The sequence below is a fragment of the Pygocentrus nattereri genome, chromosome 2 (assembly GCF_015220715.1).
Source record: "Pygocentrus nattereri isolate fPygNat1 chromosome 2, fPygNat1.pri, whole genome shotgun sequence".
NCBI lineage: Eukaryota > Metazoa > Chordata > Actinopteri > Characiformes > Serrasalmidae > Pygocentrus > Pygocentrus nattereri.
Genome location: NC_051212.1, coordinates 3,344,391 through 3,364,846, shown reverse-complemented (window position 1 = coordinate 3,364,846; position 20,456 = coordinate 3,344,391). Strand labels below are relative to the sequence as shown.

The following is a 20,456-nucleotide window of genomic DNA, read 5'->3' as shown; positions in this document are numbered from 1 at the left end:
TCACGAGCACACAAGCTAAAATCGCTAAATCAGGGAGAAAAGCTGCTTTTATCTCCGTGTGTTTATGTGCACAACATCAGCAGCGTCTCACAGTCACTCCACATCACAGCGGATATTACAGAGAACACGCCAAATAAAAACAGATGATACATCAACATGTCCATTTAAAGCACAGCGGTTCTATCATTGTGTTCACATTACATGCAGGACAACCTTAGAAATTCAAAGTCTGTTTATGATTTTATTGATTTTTTTTGTTCAGCCAGTCACAATCACAACTAAATCAATCAGAAATGATCTGATTATAAGAAAAGAAAATCTAGCGTTTCTTAAATTTGCTGGACAAATAATTTCATTTGGACTTTCTTTTGGCTCAGTTGCTTTTCTGTTTCCTCTGTAAAGTTTGTGTGAAATTTCTGCTGATTGTGATCAGAACTTACTGTCGGAGTCGGCTCAGCAGTGGAATAGCTTTTCTGTCCTGTCACCAAGTTTCCAAGGCTGGATCTCAAACAACTCCGTATTACCTATGAACTTCACTATGTAGTGCACTAAGTAAGCCATGAAAACTACGACACTAAACGAGTGGCACGCTCTACGGCCGAGTCCTAAATGGCACCACGTGGCTGTAGAGGCAGCGTTTCCCGTCTCACATGGCGCACTAAATAGGGAATAGGGAGCCATTCGAGATTCAGCCCAAGAATACACAGTAGTGTGCAAAAGTTTTGGTGCCCCCAGCCGAATTCCATGTATTTGTTCATTCTCCAGGTGTGAATAAGTTAGCATGTCCTCTACAGAGAACACACTACTGCAGGTTTTAACACAGCTACTGTTCATTTACTGAACTTAATGTATCGAGGGGGAAAAGAATAAAACAAAATATAAAATGTGCCATAACTTTTTAACATTATGTTCCATTTCCCCCCAATATGTTAAATTCAATAAACAAAAAGTATTAAATGTGCAGTAGTGTGTCTCGGCAGAGGACGTGTTTACTTACTCTCACTCAGAGAATCAACAACAAAGAATTTGGCCGGGGCACCAAAACTTTTGCACACAACCATAAGTGTCGGATATTAAAACAATATTTAAAAAAATTAAAAATAATAATAAATTATAAAAACAACAGAACATAAAAAGCTTTACTGGTGGAAAAAACGCCCACTTGTGCTTATTTGAATGGATTATAATAAACTTTAAACTGAGTTCCTGAAGGTTATTCTCACTGCATGATCAGCAAGAAACGACATCAAGAGCCTTTCTACACCAGCGGTCGAGAAAAACAGCTGAATGTTTTCACCATTAAAAGGCCACAAATGGACAAAAACCATACAAAAGAAGAGACGTGAGTAATTTACTCCACAATCATCAACATTAAAATGTTTCTGGAAACAGCAGGACAAAAAGTCGACTCCACAGCTGAGCTGCCGCTTTTACGGCTTATTAAACTCATTCTGATCAAGGTGAATTTAACATTCCTGCATAATTCACAGGTTAAGACGTAAAAAGAGAGCGGTTTGGTGTGAAACGTTCCGTTCTAGATAAACTTACAGAGTCAGAGCTGTTCACAGTGGTGGTGATGGGAACCAGACGTCCCCCTCTAAAAGCTCCTACAGAAAGTTCCTACATGAACTGGTTCTGAATTCACTGCCTGATGACTGAGACTCTGTTTTATGAGAGTTTAGAGAACTTCAACTCCATTCATGGTGGAGGGAGACATGCAGGGCGCTGTGCGGCAAAATAGTCCCCAAAGAAATCTCATTATTCCAGATTTTCCACAATTTTTTCTTCATCGACATTCCATATGAACTCAGAAGACTCGTGTAGGTGCTCTGTTGGTTCTGGATGGTAAATAAAGTGTCTATATCTGTGTTGTAGTCATGGCGACGCCTGGTTCCCATCACCACCACTGTAAAGACTTTTATCATTCATAACAATGATTTTCATTAGAAATGATCATTTGAGTGACACATTTCTGAAATTTTAACATGAATTTCTTAGTATCTGGTGATGCTTCCCCATTTTTGCCCGTCAAAAGCCGATCAGCAAATGCACCTGAGAGTCTGAACACAGTCTGAACTTCTTTGTTTTAAATGTCTCAACATTGTAAAAATTGGCATTCATTTCCAGGATTACGTGAGAAAAACCCCATACTGATTTTGAACCCCACGCTGCGCCCAACAGCGCTCAAACGAGCGCATCAGTAAACCCCAGAGACAGCCCAGCACGTCACAACGCTCACATTAAATTAAAACTCTGAAGCTTTGAAATTAGAAGTTAAAATAATAAAAAAAAGAGGCAAGTCTAAAAAAGAATGAGAAAAAATGATAAAAAGTAAAATAAAAGTCCCAGCCAATAAAGCTGGAGGTATCACACGAGCCTAAAGCAGAGTAAAACAAACGGAAGTAGAACCAACACTCGCAGGTGACCCCGAAACCCGCGGTAAAACAGCGCCTCCCATTGGGAGAACAAAATTATCTACGATTCACAACTTCTGAAGTTGACGAAGAGCCATTTTCAGTGTGATGTTTTAGCGCGACTGATGCGGCGCCTGTGCTGGAGCGACGGGGTGTTTGACGAGGACAGCGTCACACTAACGATGGGCCCATGCTGAGGAGCTCCAAGCTCCGCCCACTGAGGTGTATAGTATAGTATTGAGTAGCCGGAACGTGGTCCAGTCAGCGTGTTGACCTGGAAACTGGTAGTGTGACCATGTAAAACACGGCACTCATTATCCCAAGATAACAACTTATGTCAAGATATCTAACTCCTTATTTCAAGATAACTTCAAAAGAACAAGACAACTAACATCTTGACATAACTACATTGCTATTTCAAGATCGAGATATCTAGTTCCTTATTTCAACATAACTACTTTGTTATTTTGCAATCACAAGATAATTAACTGGTTATGTCAAAATAACTTGTTTTCACAAGATGAACAACTTATCTTATAAATTGAGTTAGATAACTCATCTAAAGATAACAGTCATCTCGGAATAAATGCGTTATGTCAAGATAACTTATCTTGAGATAACCAACTTGCTATTTCAAGATCTCGAGATAAGATATCTAACTGCTTATTTCAAGATAAACAACTTTTGCTATCTTGAGATAAGACATAACTCATTATTTCAAGATAACGTTATCTTGAGAACAAGATAATGAATTAATTCAAAATCTGTAGATAATAACATAACTCGCTACAAGATCACAACTTTGTCTTGAGATAACAAGATAATTAACTTCTCAAGATAACAAGCTATAAAATGATAACTAACTCATGGCGCCTCCGGACACGAGTAGGATAAACCAGTAATCCAAGGACATTTCCCCCCCGAATCTCCATCTGCTGCATCAGCAGCCCACAGCGGCTCAGCGTGATGAACATGCTCATCTAAAGCATCGTGAGCACGGATGAGCCGTTTCTCTGGGCTGAGAGAACAGAGAAGTCTCCGACTCGGCGGACGAGCTGCTGCTCATCACCGCTCACGCTGTCATCGTACAGTCAGCGTCTCCAAAGGAAAAAACTCGCAGCAGAAATTCATGTAAAATGATTTTTTCCCCCGTGGAATTCTGGAGCACTTCTATTTGTCCATTTATCACAAAATTTTAACACGAGGCAAAACGTAAGAGTTTCCACAACATGCACTAAAGTAAAAAACCTCAAGACGCAAGGTTGTTGTGCATCTGGACTCTACTGATGTAGCAGGTTGAAAAAACTAGACCATCCCAACATGAGCGCTGTCCAATAGCTCGTCTCCTGCTGGACGTTCCTCACAGTCGGCTATTCTATTAAAGCCCATCCGGGAGTTCCTCGCTCTACAGCGCAGCACAGTCAGCCTGAGCCCTGAGCTCCATTAACTAGTTAATGCTAAATCGAAAAGCAGCAACAAAATACACAGCAGCAGCGCCGTCCGGCCTAAAACTGGCCACTCAGAGGCTTAAAATAAAAAACTCTAAAACACGACGAATTAAAACGGAGTTCATCGCTTAATCTGGGAGGCAGGGCGGCTACAGCTAAAGCTAATCACTGTGAGAGCTAGCGGCCTGCCTACACGACTAAGCGGTCAGTGTGGGCTTTTTTCCTATAGGTCTGTACAGCTGTGTGTGTGTGTGTGTGTGTGTGTGTGTGTGTGTGTGAGATTATGGCTCTGGTCGTTCAGGTCTCCTCAGCACTGCGCTGTACTTCAGCTGAGCTGCGTCGCTCCTCAGCTGCACGTTCACAAGAGAGAAGAGGGAGATCTCCTGCAGAAGAGCAGAGCAAACCCATCACACATCGGCGAGTATGTACAGGTTTATCTGCTCATGACATCACAATATTAGAACAACACAACCTTAATGTGATTAGTGGCTTTAAACTTGTCAATGTGGTAGTTTCACCATTCTCCAGCTTCACTGTGGAAGCCCATTATCATTCATCATATCATCCGACACGTGTGTCTAATGAACATTTCACTGTGTTAATTCAGTTGAGCTGCCCATGGCTGGAGACGCGCAGAAGGAACCTGGAACCCAATTTTGTTCTTCAAGCAAGCTTGTTCTAGTCATTTTGTGCTGTTTTTAAGTCTATTTGAATTTATTCAACTGATATGAGATTTTAGAAGTTAAAAAAACATACAGACCAAAAATGATGTGCTTAGGAGAATTTTACACTTCACATAATACACACGTACATATAAACACAAACACACACACACACACACACACACACACACACGCATACCTGTGTAAAGGTGCCCTGTTCCAGGTCCCCAGGTGCCCAGACGAGGGTCATTTCAGGTCGTTTGCCCACCTTACGGAAATGGAAAGACTGGAGACCCTCTATAGCCTAAAACACACACAGGACACCAGAACAGGTTTGTGTGCTTAATAATAAATCATATATATATATATATATATATAAATTGTGTGTTTGTGTAATACTCACATTACAGTAGATCCTCTTCTGGACTCCATAGTGAAGCACCAACACATCAAAGGATTTATCCAGCATCCCCATCACCATCGCCTCCGAGTCCAGAGGACCACACTCCTACACATGGACACACAGACACACGGACACAGACAGACTTAATCGAAGAAGGAGGTCAGCCTTGCTTCTGGAGCGCTGGTCTTTATTTCTTGGTTCACAGACACCATGCTGATCCGCTGAACACAGAAAACGGCGCGTATATAGCACTAGGTCAGGGGTCGGCAACGTGCGGCTCTTTTACTGCCCTGTTGAGACTCAGAATTTAAATAAAATAATCCTCCTTTATAGTAAAATAAAGCTCTGCTGATCCTTCAACACAGTTTAACAGTAAATGGTCTTAAACGCTGGAGTTAATGTAGAACTGCTGATTCACCCTTTAACCCTGAAGATCAGCGCAGCACAGGAGACGAATGGACTTTAGTGTTTATAGTCACTCCAGCTGCTTTCCTGATATGTTTAATCTGCAGCGAGAAACTGAGACACTATAAAGTCACGAAGCAGAAGTCAGTTTCTTGTTCTCCAGCTGCTTATTAGATTTTTTTTGTTCCACCTTAAATGGTGCCTGAATGTAACCGCTGCACCAATTAAAGTGGAACAGGAAAAGTCCAACAAGAAGCTGGAGAATGAGAAGCGACTTCAGCCTCATGAAGAGTCAAATGCTGACAGACATTTTACAAGAAACTGTTCAAAACTAAAAGTTTCCTGCTGGAGATGCGAGAAAAGCAGCTGTAGCTGAGCTGAAGCTTAAAGCAGAGTAAAGCGAGTCTGCGTTTTCACTTACATCACATTTTTTAAGTCTACATTAGGACATCAGCACATAGTGAGACATATTTACAGCCAAGGTGTTAAAACATTACTTCAATAAAATCGACAAAAATGTTGTGGCTCCCAAAGTGAACAGATTTTTGTTGAAAGTATAAAATGGCTCTTTTTGGTTGCCAAGCCCTGCACCAAATCAGGTACAGACGCAACAGCTGTTCCTCCTAACCTACTCATAAACAGCCAGGAATACGTTTTCACAATGTCCTCTCGGGTCCAGCTCACAGAAGCACACACAGATCACATACATATAACACACAATACTGAATATAATGTTACACATAATGCGTATAATACAGCAGATCCTTCAGCCAAGTGCTGTGTGGGTGCACTCACCCTGACGAAGACACTGAAGAAGAGCTCAGTGCTCATCTCCTGAACTCTTTTAGACGCCGTCTTCTTATCATTACAGTGAGACGCCTGCTTCTGCACCTCCTCGTCACTCAGGCGCAGGCGGGGTCCGCACTCTGGAAAACACACACACACAGACACACAGACACACAGACACACAGACACAATGCTTTAGGACAAGAAGACGGTATTATAGCAGAATACTGAGCTTGATTTCACTGCTACTCTGAGGACGTGCCGTCATTCTGTAGATCAGAAAAGCCCTGGATCTAAACTAATCCAAGATGTGGAAAATTAATGGGGTTTTCATAAAAACTGCAGCATAAATATCTCCAAAAGGAATAACTTGGGACATTTTTCCTTACCAAATGTCACAGGATTCTCCAAATTATGTTCTTAAAAATAAAGATGCCAGAAAAGGACTTGCTTTTGGTTGGTTTTCCCCAGCTTTTTTATTAAAATAGTTTGTTGAGGTACAAAATTATTTTTAAAAGTGCTGAAAATCAACCAAAAATCTGTGCTGCACGACTTGCTGATGAAAATATATGTAGTGCTTCTCCACAGAGAAAACCAGCTTAGATCCAGAGCTTATAATATGGACACAAGTCTGACCACAGAACGACACGACTTCAGAGCTCCGTAAGAGCACGGTGTGAACGTATGAGACACTCACTGATGGACGCGGCCAGCAGGCGGTGGACAATGATGTCGGCATAGCGGCGGATCGGAGAGGTGAAGTGAGTGTAGAGAGGAACGTTCAGAGCGTAGTGACTGAACTGCTTCTCATCCTGCAGGATCCCCGTGCAGAAATACAACGCCATCTACAAACATACATACATAACCACCATCACCACTACCATCATCAATCACCACAACCATCACATTACCATCATCATCACCACTACCCTCATTAATATCACCAACACCACTACCATCATCACCATCACTACCCTCATTGTCACCAACACTACTACCATCGATCACCACAACCATCACATTACCATCATCACCATCACCACTACCCTCATTAATATCACCAACACCACTACCATCATCACCATCACTACCCTCATTGTCACCAACACTACTACCATCAATCACCACAACCATTACTACCATTACCAACATCATCTACAGCATCAGCAAGACCACGACAATCACTGACACTACCCTCATTACCATCATCACTAATACTACCATTACCTCCACCATCGCCAACACCACTATTACCACCATCACCACTCTCATTAAGACAATTACTATCACTATCTTTACCACCATCACTACTGTCATTACTACCATAACAACCATAGTCACAACCAACACCACCATCACAACCACTGTTACCATCCCCGACACCACTATGATCATCACTATCACTACCATCATTATCACAATCACATTGTGATAATATCCTCTCACATTAGAGCTGATCTGACATTATAATAAATCTCTGAACCCTGATTTTATTTTTCAAAGGTGTGCATCACTACTTTAAACCCGATGCTGATGTTTGTCCGTCCATCCATCCATCTCACTGAATCTAGCCATCTGTAGTATCTAAGCTCATTGCCATAGTACAGGCAAAGCGGTTGCAGTACATACTGAACACCTGTAGATGGCAGCAGCTATGAAACGCCAGTAATCCTGTAAGGTCTCTTCTATTAATAATAATGATAATAATAATAATAATAATAATAATAATAATAATAATAACAACAACAACAACAACAACAACAAACAACAACAGACTTGTAGTTCTTCCTCCTTTTCTTATCATCATCGTCATTAACATCAACAGGTATTAAAATTAAGTTTACGTGATAAAAATCAAAGAGTTAATAACAGACAATGAACAAATCTAGTTAAAATTTTAATTAAAAATACACAGAATAGAAAGAAAAGGGGAAAAACAGTAATACATAAGATTTCACTAAAAGGTAAAATAAAACAACACTTAATGGCACTGATCCTGTTTAAAGGAGTGTTTTAAAAAGCATAATGAAGGAAAGTCTTGACTGGAACACTTCAGACGATCAATGAGACAGTGCACCTGTACAGGTAAACAGGTAACCAGGGGAGCAAGGGCACATACCTGCATGGGTCTGGAGCACAGGTGAGTGAGGACTTCCTTCCTGGCCAAGCTGTACTGGTCATTCCCCACAGTTTCATTCAGACTCCTCTGTGTTCACAATCACATTAATATCTTTATTCACAATCTTTATTCAGCTGTTCCAGCCCTACATTAGACACCAACACTGACAATAAACAGAACACAAGAACACTGAACTGTGTGAGAAGCTGCATTACAAATAGGAGGCACATTAAAGGTACATTAAACTAACATGGGGTAAATGTTACACTGACATTTAATGCGGTTAAACGGATTCAACAGAACAGGCTTTTCCTCTTCCTTTAGCAACCTGACCGCAATCAGGTTCTCCAGAGTTCCCTGTAGACATGCTGATCGCCCTTTTGGTGAAAAACTGGATTGGTTTTACTAACTTTACTGTCCTTAAACTGCACACTCTGTGGCTTTTTTATCTACAAAATATAAATATCTGATTGGACTTTGTTTTGAACAGTGCCCTATATTAAAGGACCTGAATCAGGATCTGAGAAAAAAAATTTTTAATCGGGAGGTTTTTCAGGACTACATACATACAAACGTTCATTCGGCCCTTACTAGCTGCTCCAGGCTCCGTCCACAAATCCTTAGGACAGTAGTTATGACTGAACACCTGTGGTTGGAGCTTGGAGGAGGTCATCAGAGACTGTGGAGCATCTCTGAGGAGGGGTAAAGCGAGTGGAGCTCTAAGTGTTGGGGTTGTAGAGTACGTACGTGCAGAGTTCCGGCTGATTCCAGGTTGATGCTCAGCCCCATCTGATCACACAGCTCCTGCAGCACCTCCACCATGCGGCTCTGTGGCCAGGGGTGCCGCCTCAGCAGGGCTAGCTTAGGAAATTTACGGTAGATCTGGTGGGCCACCGCCATGTTGGCCAGCAACATGAACTCCTCTACCAGCCTGAAAGCAGACGTACAGCACCAGTCACTCAGCAGCAATACTGTACTGAATACATACTGTACTTAAAACTAACATACTGTACTCAACACAAACATACCATATCAAATACATACTGTACTCAACACTGACATACGATATCTAATACTGTACTCAACACAAACATACCATATCAAATACATAGTGTATTTAAAACTAACATACTGTACTCAACACAAACAGACCATATCAAATACATACTGTACTCAACACTGACATACGGTATCTAATACTGTACTCAACACTGACATACGGTATCTAATACTGTACTCAACACAAACATACCATATCAAATACATACTGTACTCAACAATGACATACTGTATCTAATACTGTACTCAACACAAACATACCATATCAAATACATACTGTACTCAACACTGACACACTGTATCTAATACTGTACTCAACACTGACACACTGTATCTAATACTGTACTCAACACTGACATACTGTCTCTAATACTGTACTCAACACAAACATACCATATCAAATACATACTGTACTCAACACTGACATACTGTCTCTAATACTGTACTCAACACAGACATACTGTATCTAATACTGTACTCAACACAGACATACTGTATCTAATACTGTACTCAACACAAACATACCATATCAAATACATACTGTACTCAACACTGACATACAGTATCTAATACTGTACTCAACACAAACACACCATATCAAATACATACTGCAATCAACAGTAACATACTGTACTCAACACAAACATACCATATCAAATACATACTGTACTCACTGACATACTGTATCTAATACTGTACTCAACACTGACATACTGTATCTAATACTGTACTCAACACAAACATACCATATCAAATACATACTGTACTCAACACTGACATACTGTATCTAATACTGTACTCAACACAAACATACCATATCAAATACATACTGTACTCAACACTGACATACTGTATCTAATACTGTACTCAACACAGACATACTGTATCTAATACTGTACTCAAAACAAACATACCATATCAAATACATACTGTACTCAACACTGACATACAGTATCTAATACTGTACTCAACACAAACACACCATATCAAATACATACTGCAATCAACAGTAACATACTGTACTCAACACAAACATACCATATCAAATACATACTGTACTCAACACTGACATACAGTATCTAATACTGTACTCAACACAAACACACCATATCAAATACATACTGTACTCAACACTGACATACAGTATCTAATACTGTACTCAACACAAACATACCATATCAAATACATACTGTACTCAACACTGACATACTGTATCTAATACTGTACTCAACACTGAAGCATACCATATCAAATACATACTGTACTCAACACTGACATACTGTATCTAATACTGTACTCAACACAGACATACTGTATCTAATACTGTACTCAAAACAAACATACTGTATCTAATACTGTACTCAAAACAAACATACCATATCAAATACATACTGTACTCAACACTGACATACAGTATCTAATACTGTACTCAACACAAACACACCATATCAAATACATACTGCAATCAACAGTAACATACTGTACTCAACACAAACATACCATATCAAATACATACTGTACTCAACACTGACATACAGTATCTAATACTGTACTCAACACAAACACACCATATCAAATACATACTGTACTCAACACTGACATACAGTATCTAATACTGTACTCAACACAAACATACCATATCAAATACATACTGTACTCAACACTGACATACTGTATCTAATACTGTACTCAACACTGAAGCATACCATATCAAATACATACTGTACTCAACACTGACATACTGTATCTAATACTGTACTCAACACAGACATACTGTATCTAATACTGTACTCAAAACAAACATACTGTATCTAATACTGTACTCAAAACAAACATACCATATCAAATACATACTGTACTCAACACTGACATACAGTATCTAATACTGTACTCAACACAAACACACCATATCAAATACATACTGCAATCAACAGTAACATACTGTACTCAACACAAACATACCATATCAAATACATACTGTACTCAACACTGACATACAGTATCTAATACTGTACTCAACACAAACACACCATATCAAATACATACTGTACTCAACACTGACATACAGTATCTAATACTGTACTCAACACAAACATACCATATCAAATACATACTGTACTCAACACTGACATACTGTATCTAATACTGTACTCAACACTGAAGCATACCATATCAAATACATACTGTACTCAACACTGACATACTGTATCTAATACTTTACTCAACACTGAAGCATACCATATCAAATACATACTGTACTCAACACTGACATACTGTATCTAATACTGTACTCAACACTGACACAATGTCTCCTACATACATAAATACTCAATATACACACTGTATTCAAAGCCTACAATGTACTCCACACGGTTGTTGATCTGTATATGTTCTTGATCTTCCTGTGATTAAACAGAACCAACACTCAAACAGAGATTTAAGCATTTGAGTACCAGCACCTCGAACAGATAACCAGTTTTAAATATTCTCTCCGAGTTGTCTATAGAACTCTATAACGTAAAGAAATGGAGAACAGTGTACAGCTAAGATCATCAGTGCTGGTCCGAAGTCACAAGCCCCCGCAGGCAGATTCGACCAGGATCACTTGGCTTCACTCACTTGTTGCTGTCTCTGTACTGGTAGACATAACAGCCCTGAGGCATGCCTGAGTCCGCGTCCAGGCTAAACGCCAGCCTCATCTGCAAAAAAGAACAATAAATTACCACCAATTCATTAAATATGCTGCACAATCACAGAGAACAACTATCCGAGCATCCATCACACGGTACTTCTAATGGAGATTTATTAATGATTTTTGTAAGCAGGAAAAAAAGATCAAGGTTTCGCCTTTCTACTGAGTTTCCAGCCCCTGAAGAGATTTATAGACACCTCCACAACACAGCGGAAACATGACAAAGCAATGTTGAGCTGTTCTAACACCACTGATCAGCAGGATTACAAAACTAATCAGAAAATAATCCATCACTAAGACGTTAATTAAGATGCTGCTTATTAAGATATAGTACTGATTGTTGCCCGCCACACGCACAGCCACATCAAAGCGTTCAAAATACAAAACACAGGCAGACACACATCCACAAAACGCTGCTTTCATATGGGGAAGGAACTTATTTCCAGGTAATAATGCTACCGGTAACAGATAATAGTGTTTAACCACCAGAATCTGGAGAATTGAGAAACAACAGGTGTTGTGATGCTTGATCTGTACAGATGACATGCATGAACTCAGTAATTAAGACTATTTTAAGAACATGAATATTAAAATAAACCAAAACAGAAGTTCGATCTCCAATGAATATCTTTTTATTGTATTTAGAGCTCTGAGAATAGAATTTTGTGGGGCTACAGTCGAGTTCAGAGAGAATTTTGTGGGCTACAGTCGAGTTCAGACAGAATTTTGTGGGCTACAGTCGAGTTCAGACAGAATTTTGTGGGGCTACAGTCGAGTTCAGACAGAATTTTGTGGGGCTACAGTCGAGTTCAGACAGAATTTTGTGGGCTACAGTCGAGTTCAGACAGAATTTTGTGGGGCTACAGTCGAGTTCAGACAGAATTTTGTGAACTACAGTCGAGTTCAGACAGAATTTTGTGGGCTACAGTCGAGTTCAGTCAGAATTTTGTGGCTACAGTCGAGTTCAGACAGAGTTTTGTGGGCTACAGTCGAGTTCAGTCAGAATTTTCTGGGCTACAGTCGAGTTCAGACAGAATTTTGTGGGGCTACAGTCGAGTTCAGACAGAGTTTTGTGGGCTACAGTCGAGTTCAGACAGAATTTTGTGAACTACAGTCGAGTTCAGACAGAATTTTGTGGGCTACAGTCGAGTTCAGACAGTATTTTGTGAACTACAGTCGAGTTCAGACAGAATTTTGTGGGCTACAGTCGAGTTCAGACAGAATTTTGTGGGGCTACAGTCGAGTTCAGACAGAATTTTGTGGGGCTACAGTCGAGTTCAGACAGAATTTTGTGGGGCTACAGTCGAGTTCAGACAGAATTTTCTGGGCTACAGTCGGTTCAGACAGAATTTTGTGGGGCTACAGTCGAGTTCAGACAGAATTTTGTGGGCTACAGTCGGTTCAGACAGAATTTTGTGGGGCTACAGTCGAGTTCAGTCAGAATTTTGTGGCTACAGTCGAGTTCAGACAGAATTTTGTGAACTACAGTCGAGTTCAGACAGAATTTTGTGAATTACAGTCGAGTTCAGACAGAATTTTGTGGGCTACAGTCGAGTTCAGACAGAATTTTGTGGGCTACAGTCGAGTTCAGTCAGAATTTTGTGGCTACAGTCGGGTTCAGACAGAATTTTGTGAACTACAGTCGAGTTCAGACAGAATTTTGTGAATTACAGTCGAGTTCAGACAGAATTTTGTGGGCTACAGTCGGTTCAGGCAGAATTTTGTGAACTACAGTCGAGTTCAGACAGAATTTTGTGAACTACAGTCGAGTTCAGACAGAATTTTGTGAACTACAGTCGAGTTCAGACAGAATTTGGGGTATTTTCAGAATCTGAAGTTTGGGTCAGATACAGGCAAAATGTTCACACAATATATGTGAATACAGACCGAAATGCCAGACAGGATTAAAACTCTTCTGGTTACCTGGTCGAGTCGGAGGGCTCCGCCCTCAAAGCGCTGGGCACGCAAGTGTTTGGCGATACTGTGCAGGTGCAGGACGGCCTGGTGGACGCGCTGAAGCGGGTGTTCAGGGGAGCAGGCTGGAAGTTCCTCTGCACTAAATTCTTTATCAGGGGCTTCGATCATGCTCTGAGCATGATCATAACTGAGCTTCACACATGAGCGGATCACCGAACGGCCAAACCATTCACTCAGGATCTGAGGAAACATACATATACACCATGAACACAACTTTTATTTCTATTAAAAATACACCAATACCAATGCGGGAAAAATCATCATTATGTTTGGAGCCATAAAATGAATTATAATGAATCGAGGAAACATTTTAGAGCCTTTAAAACAACCAAACAGGTTCCGCATATCAACCAAACATTGGTGTTTGTACTACTGGTGCATTCATGCCTACCATATTCTCCAGCTGTATGAATAAATGTTCAAAAATGCTCACAATTTATGAAAACAAAAAGTTGCAAGTTAGCATTACGCAAATTATACATTGATAATTGAGGACTAACTGCTTCCCCAGGTAAACAGCAACCCTGTGTTTAAGCAATAATTTCCTCAGTGACAAGCAAGACGGCGTCACATGACAAATCAAATAAACTGCATATAAAGGCAGATGAAGATGTCTGTATGATATGGGTGCGTCTGAAGTACCTTCCCCTTTGGAGAAAGTTTCCAAATGACGGAGAACGTTAGCCGATCAGTCTGAGGATTCAAACTGCACAGTTCCTCACACAGGAGACGCGGCAGCATCGGGATTACCTGCAGCACACGCAGCCACAAACACAGAGAGAACACACTTAACCCTGACATTTTCAGTCAAAAGCAAGTTGTGGCATGACCTCAACCTTCAAAGTAAAGGCAAGAAATAAAAAAAACATACAAAGCACGGCGATGAAGAAAAACAGCCAGTTTCCAGTTTTTGCCCAACACACTCTTCATAATGAACGGACCAACAGAAATGGTCCAAAATTGCTTGAAAGCCAATCTTTTTACATTAACTTCTATTGAAAGTGAGGTAGGTTTTGTACTTCTGCTGTAAAGTTACTGTTTTTCCAGAGCTTTTCTTCTGACAGCACTGATACACAGATGTGTGCTTTAAATAACAAAACTTTCTAGGTGACCAGCTTTCCAAATGTTGACAGAGTCCAAATTTTCAAAAACTCTGTGGTTTTCCTTTAATGGCAATGTTATTTTCTCAAAAGAACAAAAAATGAGGAAGAGTCTTCAGGCCTGTCGCTTTAATAGTTCTTGCTTTATTGTGTGTATGGAATGTTATCATAACAGCATGAGACTAAAAACAGCTTTAGCTAGATAACAGAGAGCAGGTGGGCTAAACACACAGGTTGTTAGACCGTGTTTGGGTGGGTTTCAGACACAATCTCTTACATAAAAGATTCCCAACGGAAAAGAGATGGGGACAAAAATGAGACATTTCATTTTTGAGGGGCGGGGACGTAACAGGACATTTCTTTTGAGGGGCGGGGACGTAACAGGACATTTCTTTTGAGGGGCGGGGACGTAACAGGACATTTCTTTTGAGGGGCGGGGACGTAACAGGACATTTCATTTGAGGGGCGGGGACGTAACAGGACATTTCATTTGAGGGGCGGGGACGTAACAGGACATTTCATTTGAGGGGCGGGGACGTAACAGGACATTTCATTTGAGGGGCGGGGACGTAACAGGACATTTCATTTGAGGGGCGGGGACGTAACAGGACATTTCATTTGAGGGGCGGGGACGTAACAGGACATTTCATTTGAGGGGCGGGGACGTAACAGGACATTTCATTTGAGGGGCGGGGACGTAACAGGACATTTCATTTGAGGGGCGGGGACGTAACAGGACATTTCATTAAAGAGGCGGGGACGTAACAGGACATTTCATTAAAGAGGCGGGGACGTAACAGGACATTTCATTAAAGAGGCGGGGACGTAACAGGACATTTCATTAAAGAGGCGGGGACGTAACAGGACATTTCATTAAAGAGGCGGGGACGTAACAGGACATTTCATTAGAGAGGCGGGGACGTAACAGGACATTTCATTAAAGAGGCGGGGACGTAACAGGACATTTCATTAAAGAGGCGGGGACGTAACAGGACAATTCATTTGAGGGGCGGGGACGTAACAGGACAATTCATTTGAGGGGCGGGGACGTAACAGGACAATTCATTTGAGGGGCGGGGACGTAACAGGACAATTCATGTGAGGGGCGGGGACGTAACAGGACAATTCATGTGAGGGGCGGAGACGTAACAGGACAATTCATGTGAGGGGCGGAGACGTAACAGGACAATTCATGTGAGGGGCGGAGACGTAACAGGACAATTCATTTGAGGGGCGGAGACGTAACAGGACAATTCATTTGAGGGGCGGAGACATAACAGGACAATTCATTTGAGGGGCGGGGACATAACAGGACAATTCATTAAAGGACAAGCAAAATCAGACATTTGAAAAAGATACAGGGACAAATAGGAGTTTTCATTAAAGGTATGGGAACAAAATTTAGACTGGCATTTTAAAAAAAATCTGATAATCAGACATTTTATGAAATAGGCAGGGACAAAATCAGAACCTTAAAAACAGGTTCACGGGGACAAAATCAGGCACTTCAAAAAGCAGCAGAGGGAAAATAAATAAATAAAATCAGGCATTTCAGAAAGAAAATGAACCATTTCAAAAACAGGTAAGGAGGAAATCAGGCACTCTCTACTGTAATTGTGTTTACTGCTAGCAATTTAGTTCAATTAGGAAGAGTAAAATACAGAAATATGATTAAAAGTAATAACATAGTTATTAGTTCACAAATAGCAGATTAGTAAACCCTTGATTTTTTGCAAGTGCCCTTGGATTGTGCAACAGCTTATTAAGCCTGAATGGAAACTCGTATAGGATGTTTGACCGCGGGCGTTTGGTGGAGCTTCCCGTTTAAAGTAAATGTCATTAAGGAAAAATGTTAATATAAAAAAAGAAAAGGCTGATTTGTTTGGATTGCTACAGACACTGTGAGAAAAATTGTATTGTTTCAGTGATTTGTAGTTTAGTTATTGCTTCCTCCCCATAAAAGAACTATTACTAGACTTCAAAACCGAAAATCAAGCGAAGAATTATTGCAGTGTTGGTCAATGAACCAAGTAATCTTATTTTGTATATAAAAGTGAGCTCATGATGTTTTATGAATCAACATGTAGTTGCTATGTATAGAGCAAGCGGTGGGGAGATTTATGAAGCGCACACAGATGAGACAGCAGGAATAGAATGAGGTTGCAAAACAGGCCCGGAATGTGTTTATGTGCCCCACGCTGGAGACGTCGGATCCAGACGGGGGCCAAGAACAAGCCAAGACAAAAACCTCCGCTACAAATATTAAAATAATTAAAGAAAGACAAGAGAACAATGTATTACGTGGTGCAGCAAAAAAAAAAAAAACTTAAGTGAGGCAGCATTTATTTTGAGAAATGACTTGGAACAGCGCTGATGCTTCTCCATCTAAACAAGCTTTGCTGTGGGTTCCATCATCATTATCTTCTTGCCAATAACAAGTTTCAGATCAATGATCATCTTTCAGCTCAATTCACTAATGGAAGTTTTTCCAACAAAGTGCCACCCTGTCAGGAGGAAAACATTCAGGCCTGAAGCAAAACCAGAGGTTTCATTCATTAGGAACATCTGAAAGCTCAGTCTCCGCCTGTACTCCTGTACAGAGATCATAATGGAGGCACCGAGTGCTTCAACAGAGCCGAGGAAAATCTCTGAGTAACTGTACTTTGTTCCCAAAATTCACTATTAGTTTGGAAGAGTGCGTCTTCTGTACACAGACTGTAGACTGGAACCTAAAGAGTGTTGCTGCAAAGTTTTGCTGACTCTAGTATTTGAACCCGAGTCGGAGTTGAGTCTCTGAAGTTTGAGTCAGGGTTAAGTTTTGAGTGTCTGAGGTGCGGGTCAGAGTCAAGTATAGAGCCTTTGAGGGGCGAGTTGACTCTTGAGTCTCTGATCTCTAGGGCATGAGTCAGAGACTCTGAGGTGTTAGTAGAGTCTCAAGTCTATGAGACGAGTCAAGTCTCGGGCCTCTGGGGCGAGAGAGCCCAAGTCAAGTCTCGGGCCCACTGGGGCAAGAGAGCCCGAGTCGAGTCTTGGGCCTCTGGGGCGAGAGAGCCCGAGTCGAGTCTTGGGCCTCTGGGGCGAGAGAGCCCGAGTCGAGTCCTGGGCCTCTGGGGCGAGAGAGCCCGAGTCGAGTCCTGGGCCTCTGGGGCGAGAGAGCCCGAGTCGAGTCCTGGGCCTCTGGGGCGAGAGAGCCCGAGTCGAGTCCTGGGCCTCTGGGGCGAGAGAGCCCGAGTCGAGTCCTGGGCCTCTGGGGCGAGAGAGCCCGAGTCGAGTCTTGGGCCTCTGGGGCGAGAGAGCCCGAGTCGAGTCTTGGGCCTCTGGGGCGAGAGAGCCCGAGTCGAGTCCTGGGCCTCTGGGGCGAGAGAGCCCGAGTCGAGTCCTGGGCCTCTGGGGCGAGAGAGCCCGAGTCGAGTCTTGGGCCTCTGGGGCGAGAGAGCCCGAGTCGAGTCTTGGGCCTCTGGGGCGAGAGAGCCCGAGTCGAGTCCTGGGCCTCTGGGGCGAGAGAGCCCGAGTCGAGTCCTGGGCCTCTGGGGCAAGAGAGCCCGAGTCGAGTCTTGGGCCTCTGGGGCGAGAGAGCCCGAGTCGAGTCTTGGGCCTCTGGGGCGAGAGAGCCCGAGTCGAGTCCTGGGCCTCTGGGGCGAGAGAGCCCGAGTCGAGTCCTGGGCCTCTGGGGCGAGAGAGCCCGAGTCGAGTCCTGGGCCTCTGGGGCGAGAGAGCCCGAGTCGAGTCTTAACTGAACTGAATCAGTTAAGTATTCAGTGATTTGTAAAACACTCTGCAAGGGAAAACACAATAAATCACAAAAAAAAAAATCTATAGATCTGAATACCTTCTGAACCAGGTACACGCTTGTAGCTCTTGTGCTGGCAACAAAATCCAAAGCAGTGCCGTCCTCCAAAAAATAGCTCACATCGGCAATATGAACGCCAACTTCAAAATTTCCTAAATGAAAGAAGAAAAAAGGATACAGCGCATTACCAAACAGACACGACTTAAAAACGTTCAGCAACAGTGAATAACCTTATAAACACAGTTTTAGTGAAAGGTGAAAAAAGCTGCACACTAACCGTCTGGAAGCTGCTTGCAGGACAGAGCATCATCCAAATCTCTGGCAGTCGCTGGGTCAATCGTGAATATACACTCCTTTCTATGACGTGGATAAAAAAAAGCAAACGTGTTATGTAACCGTATTACCCTCTATTGAAGTTCTCTTACTATGTTTGTATTATGTAGTATAGCACTTCTACCAGCATTTATGAGCATGTACATGTATATGCCTTAGATGTTAACTTTATTGGACTTGAAGTGCATCAAGTTTAAGGCTTGTTTATACTTCTGTGAAGAGGCACATACATGCATCTGCATCGCGCTGCTAACAAGGGGTTCATGGGTAAGCACAACTCGCACTGACTATGACTAGAAATTTGAAATAGATACCAGAAATAGTGCAAAAATAACGGAGCAGTTCGAAGATTGGCAGAAGAGGAGCGATGTTAGAAATAATTACACTTGTATCACTACTCATTGTCAAAATATTACAAAAACAGTTTTTCAACAAGTGACTGCTCACTCCCGGAGAGAGAGAGGCCCAGTCCTATTTCTTCTTTTTACCCCTACCCCTTGTTTTCAAGTGTTGCCCCTTGAACTGAGTTACAGGGTAGTGGTTGAGATCTTCCCTCAAATAAAAAGAGCATCTCTTCATTAACAGCTACTAGCGCTGCTCTGTGGGTGACCCTGCCCGTCTTCAGTGACAGCAGAGGAGGGGAAAGTTCAGCTCCTCACTGCTGGGCTTTAGTTACATTTAAGGATCATACGCCTTCAAAGAGGGGCGTCCCCCCTAATTCTTAAGCGATATGAAGCTTAAGTCAGATATTCGCCAACTTCTTGTTAAAATTTTCCCGTTCCACCTTAAATTGTGAAGCAGGTCAAAGGCCTGAGGCACCAGAATGTAGCTGCTGCACCATTAAAGGAGTGCAACATGAAACAAGAAAGCTAACCAGTTACCAAGACATCAGCAAACTATTAGTGATTTTTATGCTTGTTATGAACAAATGGACTATAATACACTGGAATGACATTAAACTAAGATGATACGATGGTTATCGTAATTTCTAGCCAAGAAAATTTTAACGTGTTCTTTGGTCTCTTGCTCAGCCATCTAGACGTTTTTCTTTTCTCCTCATAACAGTGTTCGTGCCTCTGAAAAACCTCCAATTGTAGGGCCGTGTAGCCTAAACATTTCGCCCCACCCCTCTATTCCAAGAACAACTGGGACACCCTACCCCTTGGAGTGAACACCTAAAACGGAGGGGTGAGGGCTGAGTGAAAAGGGCAAGGCATGAAATGTGATTGGGCCAAAGAGGGGAAAATGTATGACTTCCCTCTTTTATT

At 41.8% G+C, this 20,456-nt stretch overlaps 1 protein-coding gene across 3 annotated transcripts in view; it reads right to left on the bottom strand.

The window, feature by feature from the left end:
• Window positions 1-1,805: 1,805 nt before the first annotated feature.
• Window positions 1,806-20,456, bottom strand: part of dis3l2 (DIS3 like 3'-5' exoribonuclease 2) — a 39,596-nt gene continuing 20,945 nt past the window's right edge. For all 3 annotated transcript variants that reach the window (XM_017722945.2, XM_017722944.2, XM_017722946.2), the window contains exons 11-22: window positions 19,133-19,212; window positions 18,895-19,007; window positions 14,608-14,715; window positions 13,912-14,145; window positions 11,916-11,995; window positions 8,985-9,168; window positions 8,238-8,324; window positions 6,816-6,963; window positions 6,128-6,258; window positions 4,928-5,032; window positions 4,724-4,828; window positions 1,806-4,245 (exon numbers count right to left, since the gene is read on the bottom strand). In XM_017722945.2, the coding sequence (XP_017578434.1) occupies window positions 4,144-4,245; window positions 4,724-4,828; window positions 4,928-5,032; window positions 6,128-6,258; window positions 6,816-6,963; window positions 8,238-8,324; window positions 8,985-9,168; window positions 11,916-11,995; window positions 13,912-14,145; window positions 14,608-14,715; window positions 18,895-19,007; window positions 19,133-19,212 (1,477 nt within the window). In that variant the 3' untranslated portion in view covers window positions 1,806-4,143. The remainder of the gene's footprint in view (window positions 4,246-4,723; window positions 4,829-4,927; window positions 5,033-6,127; window positions 6,259-6,815; window positions 6,964-8,237; window positions 8,325-8,984; window positions 9,169-11,915; window positions 11,996-13,911; window positions 14,146-14,607; window positions 14,716-18,894; window positions 19,008-19,132; window positions 19,213-20,456) is intronic.